At 33.6% G+C, this 20,996-nt stretch overlaps 1 protein-coding gene, 1 long non-coding RNA gene and 1 pseudogene across 5 annotated transcripts; 1 reads left to right on the forward strand and 2 right to left on the reverse strand.

Moving 5' to 3' along the window:
• Positions 1-250: 250 nt before the first annotated feature.
• LOC121262088 lies at positions 251-1,638 on the reverse strand (annotated as a pseudogene).
• Positions 1,639-3,697: 2,059 nt separating this feature from the next.
• Positions 3,698-15,538, reverse strand: LOC121262544 (probable U3 small nucleolar RNA-associated protein 11). 4 transcript variants are annotated; one of them, XM_041165056.1, is made up of 9 exons: positions 15,344-15,531; positions 14,940-15,030; positions 14,740-14,831; positions 14,563-14,656; positions 14,390-14,469; positions 13,431-13,517; positions 11,926-12,025; positions 11,740-11,836; positions 4,224-4,255 (listed from the first exon to the last, which is right to left on the reverse strand). In XM_041165056.1, exons 1-8 carry the CDS (start codon positions 15,397-15,399, stop codon positions 11,744-11,746), a joined length of 693 nt encoding a protein of 230 aa, XP_041020990.1. In that variant the 5' UTR covers positions 15,400-15,531; the 3' UTR covers positions 4,224-4,255; positions 11,740-11,743. The 4 variants fall into 4 exon arrangements, with proteins under 4 accessions (XP_041020991.1, XP_041020990.1, XP_041020989.1 ...); XM_041165055.1 differs by lacking the exon at positions 4,224-4,255 and adding an exon at positions 11,076-11,254 and having other exon boundaries at positions 15,344-15,530; XM_041165057.1 differs by lacking the exons at positions 4,224-4,255; positions 11,740-11,836 and adding an exon at positions 3,698-3,946 and having other exon boundaries at positions 15,344-15,532.
• On the forward strand, positions 8,166-8,994 carry LOC121262549. Its single transcript, XR_005940123.1, has 3 exons — positions 8,166-8,366; positions 8,682-8,887; positions 8,918-8,994. It is a non-coding gene; the product is annotated as an uncharacterized LOC121262549 (long non-coding RNA).
• Positions 15,539-20,996: the final 5,458 nt, after the last annotated feature.

Below are 20,996 nucleotides of genomic sequence, written 5' to 3' on the forward strand. Positions count from 1 at the left end.
ATGCTTGGGAATGAAATGAGATGAGAATTTTGTGAATAGTAGTAAGAAGGTCTGTGAATAGTAGTGAGATAGTTTGAGTTAAGTATTTATTGGGTATTGAAAAAGGATAGAGAAAAAGTTGAAAAGAAGTATTTAGATCTATTTATTCATTTCTTATCCTTGTTGGGAGGAAGCTAAAGAAATACAATCACGTTTATTTTTTTTCATCATCCAAAACATAATCCGAAGTAGGCATTTTTTTCCTTTTCTTTTAACATGATTGTATTTCTTTAGCCTCCTCCCTGCAAGGATAGGAAATAGATAAATAGATCTAAATACGTCATTTCAACTTCAAAATAAAGAGGTAGGATTTGAAAATTATGTTGACACCACAAATAATTTTGAAAAGGAGTTAGCGTTAGAAATGACTTTAATGACAACATAAGTGGGCAAAGAGATAATTCAAGGGAAGGTTACATGCGTAAGAAAAGCAAAGAGACGATGGAAAGAAAACTAAGACAAATGCTGCTGTTATTTTAGAAAAAGAGAAAATAAAATCCCATGCTTCCAATAACACTTCACTTGGTCTAATATGCAAATAAGAGATATGAAGGCATTCCAAATAATAATTATAATTTAGGAAACTCAAACCTGTCTTCAGCATGGTAAATATGTCTATTAGATGACTGACTATCAAGAGAGTGCAGAACAACAGTAAGCTTTTCAAGTTTCTTCATTGGACAATGAAAATCTATAATTAAAACCTACTTGAAAACAAATTTAATATAAAAACCATAAGCTTTACAGTAAAAGTGCTCATCTACCTTTTTCTCACTCTGCAATTTTTGAAGAATATATCCCATATCTTGTGTCTTCATAAGCAAAAGTTCTTCCTTAATGTATTTGTTTGTCTCGTTCATGTAACAGAAGTTTACAAATCAACTACAATTCACAGCCAAGAAGCCAAAACATCAAAGCATCAGAATTCATTCATATGTTACTCTAATTTGTGGGCTCCATCAGTAGCTTTTGCTTTCATCATCCGAAAGTAAAACTTATCTGGGTTTCTGAAAGCATCTTTCTCTCCTAAGTTTCTGTCGAGCAAATATGTTCAGAATAAAAATAGTTAACAAATTATATATATATATATATATATATATATATATATATATTTAGCCCATCTACAAGCTAAACATCAAGAAAACAATGTGGAGAACTTTAAAATTGTACCTGCAAAGTCGGCTCCTTTTTTTTAAAAACATGTGGCTACTCGTGGCTTGACATATAATCCTTGCACTTTTCAAGAAGACCAAATTTTCTCCTTGAATACCTAAAAAATAGAATAGAGATAGTCAACAATTATTGGAAACAATTAAGTGTATTATTAGTTAAATAAAAATAACTATATTTCAAAGAAAATATATTTTGCAGCCGTAAACTTTGAAAAAAGTATCCCCTAAACTATCAAGACTTATGGTGTAAATTGAAAATTTTGGTAGTTTGGAGTTCAAATTGGAAAAAAAAATATTTATAGTTCATTTTGAAAATATAGTTTCCCCTTGTATATTTGAAATGTATAGTGAAGGTGAGGCTGCTGACTCACGATTGAGATCTTTCTTTGTGAGCTCGTCTACTGATAGCATTCCTTAGCGACGACATGTTGAATTTAAGCATTAGCATTGGATTGGCCATTATATTCTTTAAATTTTGACTAATATGTAACTTTTTTACCTTTAGCTAATCATTCAAAACTTGAAGTCTACATTGGATTAGTCATCACACTCTCTATAATAATAAAATTTTATTATTTTTTATTATTTATATTATTTTATTTTATTTTCATAATCTTCAATAACCTCCAATAAATCATATTTATTTTTATTTTCACAATCTAACAATTTATAATATAATAATCTCATATGTATATAGATGGTAAAATTTCATATGAATAAAAATCTCATATCTATAATATAATAATCTCAAAAAATACTTTTAGACTTGCTATAGTTCTTTTCATATTTGAAAAGAAGAATGGATTTACTGTAGCTTATAGTTTGGATGAAAACAATTTAGCTAATTCAATGTGGAGCAAATATGGATGATATTTGCTAAATTTAAAGATGAAAAGGCATTTGACTAATCCAATGCCAATGCTCTAAACCACCAGCAAGATAGCGAAGAAACTGGACTTTCTTCAAAACTGAGCAAAATCGGAAAGCAAATTTTATATTAATTGAAGTGAAAACAACATAGAGACATAAACATATCAATATTTTTTTATAAGTCTATAAAGACCACAGTTATATTTAACCACAAGCAACATTACAATACATAATCAAAATCTTATTTATAAAAGCAAAATATCAAATTGTAGAAAATCTTCTTCTCTTTATGTATTCCATCCAACCTCAAAGACTTCCATTTTCTAAGTACACCATCAAGTTCATGCTTTAACCAATGTGTGGCGCCCCCGGCCCCTACCTCAACAAGGACCGCGACGTTGGGATGTTGGCCACATGGGTCATACACCCCTTGCACTATGTGATAAATGTGTGTACATGCAAAAAGATGGTGTGCAGTTAAAATTTGCAGCAGAAATGAAATGAGTCATTAAATCTAAATAATAGTACTAGAATATATTTAAATGCATCACTATAAATTATCAGTAAATCACTTGTCTCAACCCATAAGCAATAGAACATTACAGTCATCAGTCTAATTACAAAGAATAAAAAACAACATTTAATTACAAGACAAACCTCCATGCTTGTAACCATCACCATATCCATTATCTCCATTAATGGATGAGACACAAAATTCTCATCTCATTTCATCATTACACATTTTTCAAATTCTTAAACAAAATATAATAACAATTCAACTTTTTCAAATCTCAATTCAACTTTTTCAAATCCCAACATAATAATAATATTAAAATATAATATTTTAAACTTTTAAACAAAACATAAAATTCTCATCCCGTACTCCAAACCTGGTATACTCAAGAATGCATGGTAAGGGAAATGAAAATTATGCAAATAATTTATACAGGGAGAAACTTATAGTTTGACATTTCACATTTAACCAAAATTTAATCATAACCAAATGGCAGACAATTTCAACCATTGACCAAGAGCAAGCAAGGACTTTTGATCCAAACATGCAAGACGCAGGACAAAGATTACTTTAATTGGGTGGGAATCAGTAATTAATTTGTATTATATATATATATATATATATATATATATATATATATATATTGAGTAGAACTCGATTGGTCAAATCTCCCAATTATGCACTATATATGCTAAAAGATCGAGCATGGATTCCAGCTTATAGCTAATATATATATAATATCACATGCATATATACATATATGTCAGCTATAAATCTACTCTGTGTGATATATAGCTAATAATTACTTTGACCTTGAATATACATATACATACACACAAATATATAGTAGGGTTCCATCATAATGTTGATGATAAACCATATTCAACTGATCATATTTATTCAGATCTTAACAGTATACTAGCATAGTCCCATCCACCTTTCCCCATGGCTATTTCTGTTCTGATCTTATAAGCATTGCGTACAAATAAAAAATTACAAAGCAATTTCAGGGATTATCCAGGGGCTCTATGTGGGTTCTTGATCAATTAAAAAACCATAATAGCATGCACATCAATCTCAAATTCTCAATACACAGAGCAAAAAGGGGATCTACAGGCTACGGCAGAGGAACAGCAGAGTCCAAGACACAAGTTGTGGCGGTGGAAGTGGCATCATAGAGCAACATGAGTTGCAAGCCTACAACTCACGATTCACGAGGGTGTGGAGCAACAAGAGGGCGCTACGACGTTGTGGAGGTGGCATTGTCGAGTAGACACCGGTTGTCGGAGTGTGGAGAGGTGAAAATCACATATCAAAACCTAGGGCTTGATCTATTTTTTATTTTCTGAGTCTGAGACATGAGTTCGTAAGGGGAAAGGGGAGAAAGAAATCAGAAAAGAAATCGGTGCAGGGAAATAAGAAAATGAGGTAAATTACGGATATGCCATGGGGTTCAAGATAATTACAAAAAATCACGAGTTAGATTTCGGAACTGAAATAGTCGTTAAGGCCGGAATTTTGGAATCTGGCCAGAATTATCCAAAATGCACTGAAATGACTGAAATTTAACTTGGTACAAAATATCCTGTCACCATTTCAATTACTGTTCTGGTACGGCTAATTCCAGCCGTTTTGGCTTGAACGGAGCGGTTTTCAAAACTTGGGTCAGAATAGAGTCAGTCAGACAACAAATTCGACTCTAACTCCGACTTTAAATGAAAAAATCCTCTAACTCCAACTCCATTCTATCGAACTATGCAACGGAGTGGAGTTGGATTTTTGCACTGCCCTAGTCTACACATAGCCTTCTCTTACCCTTTTAGAGAGACTCATTTGACATTTTATTTATTGCGAGTACATTTGAGTCCAGGTATTTGGTGGAGTTGTAGCGTCACTAGCGTGATACTTGTGATGAGGGTTACATAAACAAAAATAGCATTCCGAGTGGTATTGGCATGTGTATGATACATACCAAGGTTAATTTTAGGAAAAAAAATATATCAAATTCCTTCAACATTTATATATATATATAAAATGTGGCTATATTTAACTTTGTGATGTAATATTTAACAAATTTGTTCGATGCTATAGCTCTAATCTTTTTTTTCCCTTCTTTACTCACTCCTCCACTTCCCCATCTCATATTATTGAATCTTTATTTTATCTTATTTTGTTTCTTTAATCCTAAGTTCTGGAATCTATATAATTCTCCATTTATATTATTCAAAAATATTTATATTATTAAATATAAATTTTAAAAATAGTACAATATATTCATATTCATAGTTGAATGCACGTCATCAAATGATATAAATTTACAATCACAATCTCTTCTGACTTGATATGTATTTAAAATTACCATTAAATAAAAATGACTATTATATAAAAGTTGCCGTTAGAAATAATGATCATTATATAAAAAGATGGTTAGATAAAATAACAAATATAACTATTGGAATTTAAAAACATGACCGTTAAATTTTGGAATATGACTGTTAAATATTTAAAGTATAAAAATATGAAAGAAATATTAAAAACATTATTTTAATAGTTTAATCAATTTTGTAGATAATCTAATTTGGGATGTATAGGTAGGGCTTGTAATATTTGAGAAGACTCGTAAAACTGATACAAACATGACATGAAATAATTGGGTTGAAGTTCTGCATATTCAAATTTGGGTCAATCCAATCAACCCAATATGCCGGGATACTAAATGGATCAGATTCGAGTTGACTTGATGATTTTCAAGTCAACTCATACGGCTCAATTTTATATAAATGTTTTGTTTCAAAACATTATAAATTATATTTTAAATATGAGAAACTCTACTTACAACCGCCCTTGCAGAACCCCGTGCAACCGGCGCTACTTTTCATGAAAAAATTTATTTTTTTAAGTCCTTATCATTTCGTTCCCTCTCTCCTTCTCTATCAATTTTTTTTTTTTTTACCTTCTTCTTCCTCCCGACGAAGAAGAAAACAATCTGAATGGTCATCCAAACTCCAAAGTCTGCAATGGCTTGAGATCTACGAGCAGCTTAGCCTCCAGAGCCTCCTCAAAGTCTGCAATGGCATGATGCACATACAGAACCGTAGAGCGCTGCAAGCGCCTTGTTTGGTTAACAATTGCTTCCACCACATCCAGGTGACAGTGCCCGCAACAGACAGTGGCTATCCCACTGAAGGCATCCAAATATCTACGGCTAGTTTCATCAAACAAATACTGCATTTTCCCATCTACCAAATTTAACTGTAAAACAAGATACAAACTTTTTCACTACCAAATATCATTCGCAGATGCAGATGTACTTCTATAAGTGCAATATAGAAGGGCTGAGGTACTCCTTACGCTTCTCCAAGATCTCAGATGCAGATGGGCCAGTGTAAGGGGGAGGAATGTAGTCGAAATAGGGTATTTTGGGCACGAGAAAATCATCTTCTTCTTCGAGTGTGTTTTGGGTATGGTTATGGGCTAGCTGGGAGAGGCGGCAAGGCCGCCGCAGCCAAAAATTACTTTGAGATAGTGTGCTTTGGAAGATCCTCTTCATCTTCTTCTTCTTCAGTGCTACTGCAAAATAGGAGATAGAGAGCGTCTGAGATGAACAAGTCGTGCATGAAACATAAACATGCGCAGAGGAGAGAAATGTAGAGGAAGGAAGAAGAATAAGGTCAAAAACAATTGATAGAGAAAGAGAGAGGGAACGAAATGATAATGACTTTAAAAAATAAAATTTTTCATGAAAAGTAGCGCCGGTTGCACGGGTTCCGCAAGGGTGGTTGTAAGTAGAGTTTCTCTTTAAATATATATGGATGAACCTAGGATAGAGAGAGGAGTGCAAAGTTAGAAATTTTTGTATTTTGAAAATAAAATCGTTTCATTATTCCGAAAGTATTTTATGGCACATGATATTCTTAGTATTCCTATTTATTTGTCACTTTTTGCATAATTAAATTAAAAAAAGTTTATGAATTGACTATTCATTTTGGCATTATCAAGTTAGTAAATATTACTCAATTAAGAGATGAAATAAACAATAAAAGCTCATTCTTCTTTTTTTTTCGTTTCAAATTTTTTAATCCTCAATCACACTTGTTGACGTATTATATTGTAAGCACCTGCTATTTAAGTAGCTAATAAATGAAACTACTTAAAATTTTGTCACATAAAAAAGTGTGAATAAGGGCGAGAAGTTATAGGAAGAAGACTTATACTTTGTTGTCAATTTTAATTTTAATTACTCTTTCTCATCTCTTCCATGGAAAATGAAAAAAAAAAATCAAGGTCATGTTTGGTAAGTTAAAAAATATATAAATCCATTGGACAGTGGACACTATAAAAATTCAAATAAAAAAATTATACTTTGTTGTCAATTTTAATTTTTTTTATTAATTAATAAGTATTAATGGAGAAACTAGATCTTTTATCCATGCATAGTAATAATTTAAATCATACAATAATTGTGTTTTTAAATAGATTTATTGAAAAATAAATGTACGAGTATGAATATTAAGTTATTCGAGTTTGTTTAGGATTTACACTTTCAAGAGACCCAAACTCAAATAATTCGACAAGAATCCAAATGATACAATCGTCACATTTACCTCTATTTAATAGAAAATAGATTATATAGAATAGTCAAGATGGCTTTTGTGGCTAAATTTTAGCTAAAAAATTATGCGAATGGTCTACTAGCCAGTTAAATGTAAGGGTGGCGGTAGGTTGGAAGCTTAAGGGGCCCCCGCTAGTACATTTTATCTATTTTTTTTTCATATGTATTTTTTTAACACTTTTAAATATTAAAAAAAATTTACAATATCATTAAAAATCACTTCTTTAATCATTAAATAAAAAAAAATTAAAAAACATCCAGTAAAAGCTACAAGCAGGATGACTAGCATTTTCCTAAATATAAATTATAAATCGACACCAGTGTCTCGTGGGAATAATACATTGTTTAGTCCGCCTAAATACGATTTTCCCTCTTTCAATTAGAGTTTTGACGTTGTTTAGAGCATCCGCAACCCATTCTCTAAATCCCCAAATTTTGGAGAAAAATTTGGGAATTTTGCCTCAAACCCCTCCCCATCCCATTCCCCATTTTGTGGTGAATGGATGGGGATGCTACAGTGATCCCCAAATATGGGGATCGACTGTTCATCTCCAAACCATTCTTGTTGGTTGGTTTCTGGGTTCCCTCTTGCGTCCCCCTCCTTCGACTGTTGGCTGCATTCGTTGTTTTGGCCCCTCCTTCTCACCATGGCCACCATCGACGGCATCATCTCCATGCTCTCATCACTGTAAGTCCAATCCCTTCCCTCACATTCGGTTTCCTCCATTTCATGGGTTCCCCCATGCCCATTGTGTAGTCACGACTGTTTGGCTTTCTCCATGGAGAACTCTTCTCCATCTGGGATCCTCCATGGTTGTTTGCACCGAGGTTCTCTACCCCATTTGACCCCCTATACGGTTCCCCCATGGCTGTATTTTGAGATCTAGGCTGGATTTCCTCCATGGTTGAAAAAAAACCCCAGATTTCTCTCGGGTTTCACCTGTGATTTCGATTGTACATTTTTCTTGTTGGAAATGGGTATTACTGCTATGTCCATTGAGATTATTCATGTTCTGTTTGGTTTGATTGCTATGTGATGTTTCGATTGATGCCAAGACTAGTCTGTACACCCACGGGTTGGTCTGTGCAGACCCATTGCTATGTTCTGTTTGCATGCTTTGTGTGTGTTTCAATGCTATGTGTTGTGTCAATGCTTTGGGTTAGTTTGTGTAGACCCATTGCTATGATCTGTTTCAATGATGTGTTATGTTTCAATACCATATGTTGTGTCAATGCTTTGGGTTGGTCTGTGCAGACCCATTGCTATGTTTTGTTTCAATGTTGTATTATGTTTCAATGCCATTGTGCTCTGTCAATGCTTATTTGCTACTTTCAATGCTATGTGCTGTGTCAATGTTTATTTGTTGTTTCAATGGTATGTGTCATGTTATTGCTTATGTGTTGTTTCAATGCAATGTGCTGTTTCAATGTTATGTGTTGTGTTTCAATGCGATGTGTTGTGTCAATGCTTTAGGTTGGTCTGTACAGACCCATTGCTATGGTTTGTTTCAATGATGTGTTATGTTTCAATGCCATGTGTTGTGTCAATGCTTTGGGTTGGTCTGTGCAAACCCATTGCTATGTTCTATTTCAATGTTGTGTTATGTTTCAATGCCCTTGTGCTCTGTCAATGCTTATTTGATGTTTCAATGCTATGTGTTATGTCAATACTTATTTGTTGTTTCAATGCTATGTGTTGTGTCGATACAGAAATGGGCTGCGAATGCTCTTATGTGTTGTTTCGATGCAATGTGTTATTTCAATGCTATGTGCTGTGTTTCAATGCTTTGGGTTGGTCTGTGCAGACCCATTGCTATGGTCTATTTCAATGATGTGTTATGTTTCAATGCCATGTGCTATGTCAATGCTTTGGGTTGGTCTATGCAGACCCATTGCTATGTTATGTTTCAATGCTGTGTTATGTTTCAATGCCCTTGTGCTGTGTCAATGCTTATTTGCTGTTTGAATGCTATGTGTTGTGTCATTGCTTATGGTGTCAAGTCTTATTTACCGTTATAGAGAAGACAAAAAATGTCACCGTTGGCGAAAGGATCATCAAAATGTTACCGTTAGAGAAATTGAGAAGAACGTTATCATTGCATAAAGTACAAAAAATGTTACCATTGGCGATTTGGGATAAAATTTAGGGAATGATGTATTTTAGTTAAAATTTGAGAAATTTTATGAAGAAGGGGATGCGAATGCTCTTATATGTGCTTACCAAGCCCATTTTGCATCTCTGATAATGGCTCTCACGTTTAGAGAACCAAACGTCTCCGCCTTCCTTCTAAAATCCTCTCCATCCCCAGCATACCCATATCCTAAACGAACCAAAATGTCCCTAGATTTCCGCTCCAATGCCTCTCTCTCCGCCTCGGAAGGAAGTACTAATATAAGGCTTCCTTCCTATACTGCTCTTTGACATCATGGACATATGTATTAATGTATAAATATTTGTATTTAAATAGAAAGACAAAAATGATAAATCACATGTTGGTATGTGGTATGAGGATGATAAGTAGCATTTCTTAAATTTCCTTTGTAGCCCCAACATTCATATGATGAGGTATAGTCTCAGTAATGATCTTTTCATAATCAATAACGATTTGCGTATAAAAGGTTTATTTTTCATAATCAAATAAATAAAACATGGATAAATATAAATAACATCCTCAAACTACCAACCAATTTGTAATCACCCATAAGCTATTAATTTTGGCAATTCCCCTCAAACAATAAAAAAATATCACAATGTACCCGTCCATAAAAATTTGACATAAATACCCTTGATAAAAATTAGATAAAATGATTTTTTAGAAAAAAAAAAGATTAAAAATGTTTTAAAAAGATATATAATTAAGATTTCTTAATAGGATTATTTGTAACATTTTTAGTAGTTTTAGGGGTAATTTTTTTAGAAGGGAAAAGTGGATACCCCGCAATTTTTTTGGTAGTCCAAGGGGGAATGATTGTCACATGATTGCAATTTTAATCGTATTTCAAGGCGACTTTATATATTTATCCCTACAAAGTATCATCCACTGTACATAGAGATATATGAAAACCTTAACAATTATCCAAAGAACAATCAAAGTCATGCATGAGAGCCGAAAAACTAAAAGTAAAGTAAAAGGAGAGGAAGTGATCTCTGTTCTGTTTCTCATTGGCTTTGATTCAACCTTCATTTCCAAGAAAAATAAACATCCTGACGAAATAAATTCTCATTTATTTTCGTAGATAAGATTTGTAGATGAAATAAATTAAAATTAAAATTAAACGTTAAATAAAATATTATTAAAATATTATTTTTTTAATATTATTTTTATTTTAATATTTAAAAAAATTGAATTATTTATTTTATTTTATATAAAAATTTAAAAAAATTGTAATGATTAAATAAAATGAGTTGAGATAAAAACAAACTAGGCAATTCGTGTAATCAAATCAAAACATAAGCTACTTGGATTTCCAAGTCAAAACATAAGTTTAATTTGTTAATATTACTATGTTAGGATTTTACTCCATACAGTGATTAATTTTTCTCTATTTTAACGGTCAATAAATTCGCAATTTTGTTAGGAAGTCATGTTGCAAAAGAGATAATAGTTTGAGGCAAGTTATAATTTCCCCTAAATCTTGATAGAAGATGCATCACTCATTTTCAAGTTTCTTCCAAGCAGTTTGATTAGCAGATTTTAAAAAGAAAAAAAAAATCTATTCATCATCCATTTTTTCATCATCCCATGATGGGGCATTAGATAATAGGTTCGCAAGTGAAATATAACAAATAATTTTCAATCATCTAATGCCACATCAAGGGACGATGAGAGAATGATGAAAATTGAGATAATGAATATCATTACTCTATAAAAATATGAGAATTCTCAGATGATTGGACAATCATTGTTTCTGAAAAGCCGCAAGAAATGCACAAGCTACTTTACAAAATTAAGGAAAAACTGAAACTCCTCCAATCTGACAAACAAAATGCTGGTGCCTTCTGCTCTTTTAGATGCGAAGCATCCTTATAAAAACCCCACCAAACACCTACATTTAAGTTAGAGATGTAAGCTATAGAAAATGCAAGCAAAAATTTGTGACAAACCAATTTATCTAATTGTTTGCATTTTCTTTTACTGATAACAATTCAAATCTCAGTGGCCTAAAGACACTGCATTCTCAGAATATTAGATCAGTATAAGTACCAAGTATATATATTTTTTTATTGGCACCGGGTGTTAGGGAACAGTATCCTGACTAATCCCGGGGGTGCACAGGCCCTCGGCTAAAGGTTTCCAGCAAGTGCACCTAGGGTAATTCAAGGGAAAAACCCCCCAGTCCGATGGCCCCTAAAAATTATTTACACCCAAGAATAAAATGAACCTTAGACCTAGGGGGAGCATATCCCAAAGCCCAAGACCTTTACCACTTGAGCAAACCCTTAAGGGTTAGTACCAAGTATATATAACAATTATTTCGACAAAGATAAAAAGGCAGACAGAGGCCATATCATTAAATAAGTATATAACTACCTTCTCAACGCTTCCGTTCTGACCGCCACTTGTATACTGGTTTAGAAGTGGGACCAGCAAGCTCATCTTCACGTAATTTGCGCTTCCGGCCCTTTTTCTGTTTATTAAATGAGATGTTTTTATTTCCAAAACTTCAACCTGCCAACCAATAGAGAATTAAAGGCAAGGAGTTTAAGAGGTAAATACCTGTAGTTCCTTCTGCAATGCCATATCCATATAGAGTTTCTCCAACTGACTCACTCTATTCCTCCTTGCTTCCAGTTCTCTATAGGAAACAGCAGTTTTGCTACATGTGGAAATCAAGGTTATGTCACTAACAAACAACTGGTTCCTAATAATCATCATGCGAACAACAACAATAGTATAAAGCTAAACAGAGTTGAGAAACGAAATATAGGAATTAAGAAGCATTTCACACATCAAATAGACATTAGAATTCAAGGTTTTAAAGAACACTATGCAACTTTTGCCCCTATGAAATGAAAAATTCGGGTTCATTTCGCCTCATTGATATTTTATGTTTTTTTTGCCTTGTTTCCATAAAAAGGCAACAATAGAACCAAAAGCAATTACTAAATGTAATAAATTTTACAAAAAGAAAACATAAATTAATGGAAACATAACTCCAAAACAAAATTATGGCAATCAACACTAATCATACACCAACACCCATAGTCACTCTCTCCAATATGGTTGCTGCAACCAACACTGTCGGGATTCATTACCACTGCCTTGCTATCATAGACACGTGTGCAGCATACATAGATACATTTTGGCCATGCAGTAATTTTAATCGGAAAGTTGGAGCTTTATGAGGATAAGGCCAAAATGGTACAGTAGTAACATGAAAACCCTATAGCTTCTCCATTGTGTTTTATTCTTCAATCCCAACACTCCACTGGTCCTACCCTACACAACTACATAACACACAACATATCCTCGCAACCCAGTCATACAATATCTGCAAAACCTCACCACCGTCATTGCTCCAGCTCTATGTCCTAACAGTGGTGTCATCACTCAAAACAAGAAGAGGGTGATAGCAACAGTGAAAAGGAGGGAAAAAAAATCAAGCAAAAGAGATTTTTGTTTGATATGCATGCAAAAGAGAGAGATAGAATAACCATGGAGTGAAAGAGAGAGTATGAATTTGTTGCTCGAGTTTTTTGGTGTTAGGGAGGAAAGGATTTTTATTGGAGTAGCAGAAGAAAAAATGAGAGGTACCAATTGTTACTTAACTCATTATACGTCAGATCTCAAGAATATTTAGACTTCCATTATGACTCATGAGCCTCCTAGCCAAGCCTATTTTGACTTTGGCTTGAGGCACAAAATAAATGGGCCTAACTTTGAGTTGAACTTGGCTAATTTAATAAAGAACCAAGCATAACTTCACAGAGCCTTTAATTGACAGTGTACTCATAAAGAAGAGGTGCATATGAATCATTGGAAAATACATTTGACGGACTCTCTTAAAGGGAAATTTAACTTCCACTATAGAAAGTCGAGAAAAAAAGAGATAAATTCACAATTCTACTCCATTTACCATGTAACTGAAAGATGAATACAATGTTAATCAATTAGATCCTAGAATGATCACATGTAAGAGGAGCAAAATTTCAAGATCCAAATGAATAAAAATAATTTTGTCAATCAATCTATATCAATAATTTGTTACATTTTGCCTTTACCTTCTAATATCATCATCGAAAACATTATCAGAAGTAGGCATTTTTCCCCTTTTCTTTAAACGTGATTGTATTTCTTTAGCCTCCTCCCTGCAAGGATAAGAAATGGATAAATAGATCTAAATACTTCATTTCAACTTCAAAATAAAAAAGCAGGACTTGAAAATAATATTGACACCGCAAATAATTTGGAAAATGAGGGAGGGTTAGAAATGACTTTAATGACAACAAGAGTGAGCCAAGAGATGAATTTCCACTTCTTTTCCTTTAGCTTAAAACTCAACTAAGTGACAAGAATACCCAAAATTAACGCCCCCAAAAGAGAAACTAATAAAATTGCAAAGAAAAACAAAAGGAAAGTTCACAATCAAGGCATAAGATTTAAAGCATCAAGAAAACTAGAAAATAAACACAAGGAAACCCATTTTGAGTTTCCCCCAAGACTGCTAGTTCGCTTGTTAAAACCAAATGCTCCACATCAAACATGGAGGCACTACTCTCCAAGCAATAGGGCACCTTCTGTTAACAAGATCCCCCTAACTACAAGATAAGCGTGAGGGTGGGAGAAACAGAGGCTTATTGGGAGTCCTTCAAAAAAAAGGAAGTTAACTGTCAGCTTGTTCTATAGGTCTCACATTATGCATAATGCAAACCCATTCCCATGGAGTATACGAAGAACCAAGGCACTCCTAAAAGCAATTTTCTTCTTATTGACAGCATAATTGGGAAGTTTCCACTATAGATGATCTATGAAAACACCAGATATTTATAACAAATTGGTGTTACGTGTAAGAAAAGCGGAGAGACGACGGAGAGAAAACTGAGAAAAGACAAATGCCGCAGTTATTTTAGAAAAAGAGAAAAAAAATCCCATGCTTCAAATAATACCTCAATTTGTCAAATATGCAAATAAGGGATATGAACACATTACAAATAATAATTATAATTTAGGAAGTTCAAACCTGTCTTCAGCATAGTAAACGTGTCTATTAGATGGCTGACTATCAAGAGAGTGCAGAACGGCAGTAAGCTTTTCAAGTTTCTTCATTGGACAATGAAAATCCATAATTAAAACCTACTTGAAAACAAATGTAATCTAAAAACCATAAGCTTTACAGTAAAAGTACTCATCTACCTTTTTCTGACTCTGCAATTTTTGAAGAATATATCCCATATCTTGGGTCTTCATAAGCATAAGCTCTTCCGCATTGTATTTGTTTGTCTCATTCCTATAACAGAAGCTTACAAATCAACTACAATTCACAGCTAAGAAGCCAAAACATCAAAGCATCATAATTTATTCATATGTTACTCTAATTTGTGGACTCCATCAGCAGTTTTTGCTTTCATCATCCGGAAGTAAAATTCATCTGGGTTTCTGAAAGCAGCTTTTTCCCTAAGTTTCTGTTGAGCAAATATGTTCAGAATAAAAAATAGTTAACATATATATATATTTAGCCCATTGACCAGCTAAACATCAAGAAAACAGCATGAATAACTTTGAAACTTTACCTGCAAAGTCTGCTCCTTTTTGTGAAAAACTTGTGCCCGCTCGACATAATCCTTGTGCTTTTCAAGAAGACCAAATTTTCTCCTTGAATGCCTAAAAATTAGAACAAGGATCGTCAACAATTATTGGAAACAATTAAGTGTTTTATTAGTTAATGAAAAATAACTATTTTGTTTTTATAAGTAGTTAATGAAAAATAACTATATATCAATAAAAAAATATTTTGCAGCCATAAACTTTGAAAAAACATCACTCTAAACCATCAAGTCTTATGGTGTAAATTGAAAATTTTGGTAGTTTGGAATACAAATTGTAAAAAAAAAAAATATTTATAGTTCATTTTGAAAAATATAGTTTCCCCTTATATATTTGAAATGTGCAGCGAAGGGTGAGTCTGCCGACTCACGGTTGAGATCTTTCTTTGTGAGCTCGTCTACTGATAGCATTCCTTAGAGACGACATGTTGAATTAAATCACCAGCAACAACTGCAAGATAGCAAAGAAACTGGACTTCCTTCAAAAGTGAGCAAAATTGGAAAGCAAATTTTATATTAATTGAAGTGAATACAACAGAGAGGCATAAACAAATCAATAATTTTTTGGGTATATAAAGACCACAATTATATTTCATCACAATCAACATTACAGTATATAATCAAAATCTCATTTATAAAAGCAAAATATCAAATTGCAGAAAATCTTCTTCTCTTTATGTATTCCATCCAGCCTCAAAGCCTTCATTTTTCTAAGTGCACCATCAATAAGGGTGTAACCGGTCTGGTTTGGTCCGGTTTTGGACAAAATTTAAGACCGAACCGATATGTACCGGTTTTGCATTTTCAAAAACCGATTACGCACTAGTTACCCCCCTAAACTGGTACTTCCGGTTTTACTGGTTCCGGTCCAGTTCGATCCAATTTTAATAAAATGCAAATTTGTAAAAAAAAAATGTGTTTATAAAAAAAAATATATATAAAAAAAAAAACTGCTTTAAAAAAAATCTGTTTTATTCCAAAATCTATTACTATTACAAAAATCTGCATTACTAAAAAAAATCCAATAACTAATTTAGAAGTGCATATGGAATTTGAAATTGGGGTCCAGTGAAATTGAGCTATAATAGTGCATAATCAAACAACAGTGATGATTCACAAAAAACAGATATTTGGAATTTGGGTGCCTACGAGCATATTTAATGGCTGAACCTTCTTCACTAAAAACAGTCATGACACCCCATTTTTAAATAAATTAACAGATGGTAATTAAATAATTTTACAAATAATTTCATTTTGTTACAAAGGGGCAGAAAGATTAGTAGATAGCATTAATCCAATCATATATTGTTTACAAGGTTGGACCAAACAATGCAAACATTGTCACAGACTCAAAGTCACATTTCTAACGCTTTCTCACCAACCAAACATAGTCACAGTCACAGAATGAAAAAAATTCAAGAATCATTGACAAAAATTAAAATGAACAAGCAGAGTAGCAGATTAATGAGTAGTGACTATGTAAATACTAAATAGCAAATACAAGTTACATTACAACAACAAAAAAATCATAAATAATCGTGGCTCATGTGATGACTGATGAGGGAGAGAAATGCGAGAGAGAGGAAGAGAAAGTACCGTGGGTCCGTGAGAAATACGTGGCTGTGAGAGGGGCTGTGTGCGACGGCGATTGGTGCGAGAGGTGAGGGGAGGTGCGACGGCGAGAGTAAGGGTCTGTGTGAAGCGGTGCGACGGCGAGAGGTGAGGGGACTCAGGCTGAGGGGGCAACGGCGAGATGTGAGGGTCTATGTGCAACGGGCCGACGGCTGCGTGAGTGACGAGTGAGGCAGAGAGGAAGGAAGGGAACTGAGGGGAATCAACTCGGGGCCTGGGGCTGATTTTAGGGTTTATTGTTTCCTGTAGTTTGGGCTGCTGGGCAGATGGGCTTTTTGAGTCCACTGGGCTTTCTGGCCCGCTGGTCTTTTCTTTAATACCTATATAAATATATACATATTTAATGCAGTATATATACATATATGATACATATACTAGGTAGGAGGCACGTTGCCTAGTTGGGTGAAACACTTTTTTTTACAAAAATATTATGATTTAAAATAAAAGATTAATAAATAATTTAATGAATGAAAACAAAAAATAAATTTTAACAAATATAGAACGTCATCATTTATCTTTTCTTTGATGTCTCTATTTAATTCAAGGGCAACTTCTTTTTAAAAAAATGATTAAGGATAAATTGACAAGACATATTTTATATACACGGGTGGGTGTTCAATAATAATGATTCTAGATGATCAATAATATCCTTTCGAGTTATATGTTTATCTTAATTGGTAGCGACAATGCTGACAAATATTTGGGCTTTCCAACATGTCGGCCATCCCTGAGGGAATAGTAGTGGTAAAATAAAAGTAGAAAAGAGAAAGTGGTAGGCTTTTGACGATAGACTATAGTACAGTTCGTGTTGCTCTCCGGTCCTCTCTCTATAAATCACAACACGGCCAATTGCTATCTTTCACTCAAATGCCAGACGCTTTCCCTCGTCCTCCGCCTCTGCCTCAACTGTGATGATTTTGTAATAATGGTTTATTTAACATACAGTTGTTGGATTTCACATACAGCTATTGTGCACAATGTTAGAATAAAATAACTATATCGTCCACATGAATTAAAGAGAGGGAACTGTTAGGTTGGCCCTGAGGGTTCTGTCCGTAAGTGTATTTTATTTTACTTTATTTTTGTATGTTATTTTTTTGTCTTTTTTTATATCATTTTAAATATTTAAAAAATAATTACAAACTCATTAAAAAATAATTTCTTAAATAATAAAAAAAGTAATAGCGTCTTTATCTTACAAAATATTAAAATTTTCATTATGATGGTAAATCAGATATAGGTCATGTACCTTAATCTAGGTTAGGTAAAACAGATCGATCATGGTAATCAAGGTCAAGTTATCATGAGAAGAGTAAAATGTCCACTTTATTATTAATAATAATTTTCTGGCTCATGAGCATACATGAGAAAGACAACCAATGTGCAGCGAGTGATAAGATAATGTTTTGATGGTTTTGAAGCCCTCCACTCCAAGATTTCACAAGTATTAGTTTAATAACTTAGTGGTCATATGTATTAATATCGAAAGAGAGAGAAATCAAAATATTGATTATAAATGGAGTACAATGAGTTTACTAATTCAGTAGCCATATGTATTAATATTGATGGAGAAAGAGAAAGACAAAGCTTCTATTAAGTGGTCCATTTAATGGGGTACATAATGCATGTAAAAAGAAAGAAAAAAAAAGGCATGAAAAAACTTAAATTTGCAATGATTTAAATGTTAGGGCCGCATTCCTTTTTCTATGAGTGATCGCGAATGTAAACAGTAAAGTCCATGGGTTGCAAAGATATGTATCTTCATTTTCATAAGCTTTTACGAATATGACTAATATGATTATAAAAGACAAAGCAGGGCATTTCTTATGGCTAATATGACTAATATAATCCGACGGCTCGAGGCTATAAAGCTTTTGTCGGGATATGGGTGGGACTTGAGGTGCCTGCTGCACTATTGAACAAAAAAAAAATGCCGCAACCCAATAAATGCTACAAAATTTGGAGCTACCTAGATTTACCCTTTTGTTTTCTTGTTATTATTGCTTAGATCATGAACCCTACTTTAAAAAGTGAAAAATAAATAAATATATATTTATCTGAAACAAATCATTAAAAATAAATAAATAAATAAATAAAATTTGTTAAGATCCAATTAGAGTTGGGTGAGAGTATCATTTTTCATTTCATAATACATATTTTTTCTATTTAATTATGATAGTACATAAAAAGGTAGTCATTTTAACTATATTATCTGCTTAATTGCTTTTGAGTACGTTGGATACCACACAAGCTGTCAGGTTGGGTTATCTTTTCAATATTTTGGCAAATCTTCTTTCCATTCAAGAACATCTTTGGCCAACTTGAATGATCATGGCCACGCTACTCGTATAAAAATGGATATGTCAAAACTACTTTTCTTCATAATTAATTTTAAAATGATGACCCTTTTTCTCTTTAGCTATGCCTAACCTTTTTATGAGTGAAGTGTAAGCTTTTAGTCCCAATTAGTCTTTTAATGATGTCTATCAAGCAATTTAATTAAAAAAATTGACATATGTATCCAACAAAAAAAAAATTAAAAATATACAAACTTTAACATATAAGCAGACAATTACTCAATTACTTTGGCTCTAAGTGATTTTCTGAAGTAGTTATATTCTTGTTTTTTGTCACCGGATATTTGATAAAGAGAGATTATTTTAAATGTATTTTTTTTTTAAAAGAGAAATGATATTTTGGTAAACCTCGTACATTCCATTTAAAAAAAGTAAGCATATTAAAATATATAATAAAGATGCTTTCATTGCATTGAGAAAGATGATGACCAAAGATAATGACCAAGGATTAAAGTTGTTGTAAGGGCTGATTGACAAGCATTAAAGTTTTTGTAAGGGCCGACAACATTTATCTCAATCCTAGTAAACTTATTTGACCAAATCAATCTGCTACAGTACCGTATTTTATGTCAAGACGACTATAAAACTTTGCTCCATGATTTCGATTAATGATGTTGGAGTCTTCGGAGGCGCACGATTGTGATTATACCCCACAACCTCTAATTGCGTTGTTTCTTTGATAATCTCAAAGGCAACGACCGGTCAAACCAGCCTAGTAATCCCTTTACGGAACCAAGGGATGCACATTATGGCCGGGATCGTGATGCGTCTATCTGGGTCAGGGATAAGGAGCTTGGAGATCAATCGCTTCGACTCGCACGAAAACCAAATGGGGAACTTGAATTGGGATTTGAAGACTTTGCTATACATTTTCATCAGATTCGCGTCCTGTAACCGAAGAAACTCATTTCAGAAAAATCTACACTTTGTAAAACAAAAACCCAAAGCACACAGACAGATATAATTTTCATTATAAAGAAAGAATAATAAAAAAGCACGAGCAAACAAAAAATTACGAAACAGATAGAGGGATAGGAGACAAAAGAGCGGCAAACCCATGGGTTGAGCAGGAGAGAGACAATATCTCTCTATGGCAGTCTCGTGCTCGCGATTTTGAAGACCTTCGGAACTTTTTCTCTGATCCATATAAACTCTGCTTCTGTTGCTTCCATTTTGGTGAGTGGTTTGCATTTCGTCCATTTATGCATAGGAGAGAAGGGCGTTGGGGCTGGATCTCATGGTGCATCTTGATGTGTGGGTGATGGCTACACTTTCATGGTGGTCCAAGCCAAAACCGGAGGCTAGATCTGCTCCAAACGGTGATTGGCAGGTCGATGGGTCTTCCTTATGGCGAGTGCGTGACGCCGTGGAAGAACCACATAGCCACCTCATCAACAAAAGATCTATAGGAATAAAAAATAAATAAAGAACAACAACAAAATGAGGGGGAAAAAAAAGAAATACAATGAGATCTGTTCAGATCTGTAGGAAATGAAGAAGATCTCTCCATTTCCCTATCGATATGTGATGGACAAATAGATAGAGAGAGGCGAAGAGCAACTGTTAACATGTGAACGAGAGAGAGTCGTAGTTGGGAGCAATGCACAGAGAGAGAGAGAGAGAGAGAGAGAGAGAGAGAGAGGCTTAAGAAAGAAACAAAGCAAATGGGCCAAAATGTAAACATGCGAACAGAAGAAAGTAAAACTGATGGATAAAAAAGGAAAACAACTAAAACATGACGGCAAAACTGGAACAAATAAAATTGTCAAAATTTTATTATAGATTCCTAAACCAGCGAGTTCTTCATAGCCGATCTACGCATGTTTTTGTGAAGACTACAGAGAAAAGAACCTGCAAAAAAACTGCAATCTTCAAACCAAGATCAAAACATTAAAAAAAACCTACAATCCTCAAACGAGCTTCAACTACATGAAAAAGAGAGAGAGAGAGAGGTAGTGTGGTTCAGTAACAGAGAGAAAAAGAGGGAGATAAAGCTATAGAGAGATTTGGAAGATAGGGTGTTAGGAGAGAAAAA

The sequence above is a fragment of the Juglans microcarpa x Juglans regia genome, chromosome 4S, assembly GCF_004785595.1.
Source record: "Juglans microcarpa x Juglans regia isolate MS1-56 chromosome 4S, Jm3101_v1.0, whole genome shotgun sequence".
In the NCBI taxonomy this organism is placed as follows: domain Eukaryota; kingdom Viridiplantae; phylum Streptophyta; class Magnoliopsida; order Fagales; family Juglandaceae; genus Juglans; species Juglans microcarpa x Juglans regia.